This window comes from Capsicum annuum, chromosome 9 (genome assembly GCF_002878395.1).
Source record: "Capsicum annuum cultivar UCD-10X-F1 chromosome 9, UCD10Xv1.1, whole genome shotgun sequence".
Classification (NCBI taxonomy): Eukaryota; Viridiplantae; Streptophyta; class Magnoliopsida; order Solanales; family Solanaceae; genus Capsicum; species Capsicum annuum.
In genome coordinates, this window is record NC_061119.1 from 218707177 (window position 1) to 218710556 (window position 3380).

The 3380-nt window shown below is 40.0% G+C and overlaps 1 protein-coding gene across 1 annotated transcript in view; it reads right to left on the reverse strand.

Moving 5' to 3' along the window:
- Window positions 1–1699, reverse strand: part of LOC107840784 (thylakoid lumenal 16.5 kDa protein, chloroplastic) — a gene marked incomplete at its 5' end in the record, with an annotated part of 2308 nt that extends 609 nt beyond the window's left edge. The window contains 2 exons of the mRNA XM_047396674.1: window positions 1339–1411; window positions 1502–1699. Coding sequence (XP_047252630.1) covers window positions 1339–1411; window positions 1502–1699 — 271 coding nt within the window. The remainder of the gene's footprint in view (window positions 1–1338; window positions 1412–1501) is intronic.
- Window positions 1700–3380: the final 1681 nt, after the last annotated feature.

Genomic DNA, 3380 nt, shown 5'->3' on the forward strand with positions numbered 1-3380 from the left:
TGGAGTGTTTAGTTCTAGATACCTCATCTTGGTCTCAACTAACAACTTCTCGTGGACACCCAACGCTGACATAGAACATAAATTTTGGAGGTGCCTAGATGATCATTTTGTAAGTTGGAGTATTCAATTCTAGGTGCCTCATCTTGGTCTCAACTAACAACTTCTCATGGACGACTGACGCTGACATAGAACGTAAATTTTGGAGGTGCCTAGATGATCATTTTGTAAGTTGGAATATTCAATTCTAGATTCCTCAACTAACAACTAAACACTCCAACTCATCCTCACCGTGTCTCGTGGACACCCGACACTGACATAGAACATAAATTTTGGAGGTGCCTAGATGATCATTTTGTAAGTGGAGTGTTCAGTTCTAGATACCTCATTTTGGTCTCAACTAACAACTTCTCGTGGACACCTGACACTGACATAGAACATAAATTTTGGAGGTGCCTAGATGATCATTTTGTAAGTTGGAGTGTTCAGTTCTAGATACCGTATCTTGGTCTCAACTAACAACTTCTCGTGGACACCCAACGCTGACATAGAACATAAATTTTGGAGGTGCCTAGATGATCGTTTCGTAAGTTGGAGTATTCAATTCTAGGTGCCTCATCTTGGTCTCAACTAACAACTAAACACTCCAACTCATCCTCACTGTGTCTCGTGGACACCCGACGTTGACATAGAACATAAATTTTGGAGGTGCCTAGATGATCATTTTGTATTTTGTAAGTTGGGAGTATTCAGTTGATACAGTGGAGACGAGTTGAGGTGTCTAGATATACATTCTCAAAGTTGGAGTGCTTTCTTTTTAGTAGAGGTCAAGTTTGAGCATCTGTTTATGTATTGCGTCATTTTTCTTTGACAAATCGAGTTAAGTAAAGACTAGACACTACTCTAATCTTGAGTGTTTGTGTTGCTCGAACTCTTCAAAAATGTGGACTGGTACGCGTGAGATTCTCCAAAAGTAGTCCGTTTTTCGGAGAATCTGTCATGCGCGCTGCAACATTTTTGGAGCGTCCGAGCAACATAGTTGAAAGTTGAGTGTTTTTTTAAAGCAAATGACATACCTTTTAAGCATATGTTGAACCTACCCAAACTTCTTGCTTTACTTTATGCTAAAACTTTCTAGTTTGCAATCAATGGTAGCTAAATGTGAGATGAGTTACAACGTAGCTCGCTCGGACTCTTCAAAAATGTCAGCGAGTGCGTGTCGGATTCACCAAAAGCAGTGTATTTTTGGAGGATCCGACACGGGTGCGGCATCAAAAGTGAAGAGTCCGCGCAACTTAGGGCCAACCAGAATCATTACTAAAGTGTCCAAGAAAACAATACCTGATGAAACTAGAGAGGATAGCGAAGAATTGAACGAATCAATCTGCGTCTTCTCCTCATCGCTACCACTAAACTGTAACAACGCGATGAAACTAAACATTCAGTGAACACGAATATCATTTGCGAAACAGATAATATCGAAGAAATCTGCATAAAAAATGACCTTGTTGAATGCTGAGTTAACTTTCTGAACCCAATCTGCATCAGTAGTTTGGCCAAGAACTGAACTTGCAGCAGATAAATCATTCTTCTCTATGGCTTGACCTACTTTGCTTAGCTTGTATACCAAATCTTGCAAGTATCCTTCACCATTGTATTTAACAAAATGAAAGTTAAATGAAAATCGCGGTGAGAGTGTAAATTGTTTTTACGCTGTTAGTGTATATAAGTTAAATCCAATCACAAAGTAGGATTAACTAATAAGGGTGGATAGCTAACACAATAATGGTGTGCGGGATCTGGGGAGGGTAAAGTGTACGCAGTTCATACCACTACCTCAGATGAAGTAGAGAGGCTGTTTCCGATAGACCCTCGACTCATGGCAAATAACAGTATGCCGAGCAGAGAACATACGAACAAACAACAAAATTTGGTGACACACCACTCGGTGGGAATACACTGGGTATGTCGTTGTTGTTGTTGTACCCATCCAAAATCAAAGACATCCTCAAAAAAACACGAATAAGAAACTACAAGACACATTCACAACACTATGACTATAGGTAAATCGACAAACAAAACACTCCTCCCTACTAGTAACGGTAAAGTTCTCTCCGTGGTGATAGTGTAAATTATTACGCTGTCAGTGTATATAAGTTAAATCCTATCAAAAAGTGGGATTAACTAATAAGGGTGGATATCTAAGACAAGAATGGTGTGCCAATTAGTTATACAACGACAATAACATATCCGGTGTATTTCCACACAGTGGGGTCCGGGGAGGGTAAAGCATACGCGGTCCATACCATTACCTCAGATGAAGTAGCGAGGCTGTTTCCGATAGACCCTCGACTCATGGAAAATAACAGTATACCAAGCAGAGAACATAAGAACAAACAACAAAATATAGTAACACACCGCTCAGTGGGAATACACTGGGTATGTTATTGTTGTTGTACCTATCCAAAATCAAAGACATCCTCAAAAAACCGCGAATAAGAAACTACAAGACACATTCACAACACTATGACTATAGGTAAATCGACAAACAAAACACTCCTCCCTACTAGTAACGGTAAAGTTGTCTCCACGGTGATAGTGTAAATTGTTATTATGCTGTCAGTGTATATAAGTTAAATCCAATCAAAATGCAGAATTAACTAATAAGGGTGGATAGCTAACACAAGAATGGTGTGCTAATTAGTTATACAGCGACAACAACATATCCGGCACATTTCCACACAGTGGGGTCCGGGGAGGGTAAAGCGTACGCGGTCCATACCATTACCTTAGATGAAGTAGAGAGGCTGTTTTCGATAGACCCTTGACACATGGCAAATAACAGTATACCAAGCAGAGAACATAAGAACAAACAACAAAATCTGGCGACACACCACTGGATAATAGAAGAAACAAGACACCGACAGAGTAATACTATGAATATCCAAAATCACAAACATCCCAAAAGCACCACGAATAAGAAACTACAAGACACATTCACAACACTATGACTACAGGTAAATCGACAAACAAAGCTCTCCTCCCTACTATAACGGTAAAGTTGTCACCGTGTGACCTATAGGTCATGAGTTCAAAACGTGGAAGTAACCACTAATGATTGCATTAGGGTCGATTGTCTACATCACATTCCTTCCTTGGGGTGCGACTCTTCCCTGGACCCTGCTAATGCGGGAGCTTGTGCACCGGGCTGCCCTTTATACACACTGTAGTATTACCCACCCAAGCCTTTAGTCAATCAACAGTATAGCTCTTTTTAATTTGGTAGTCAAATGTTTAACTATAATACAAAGTTCAATATGGTAAACTGTCAAATATTTGGATTGACATTTCAAACAAAACCAGCCAACCCCTTATATTACCAA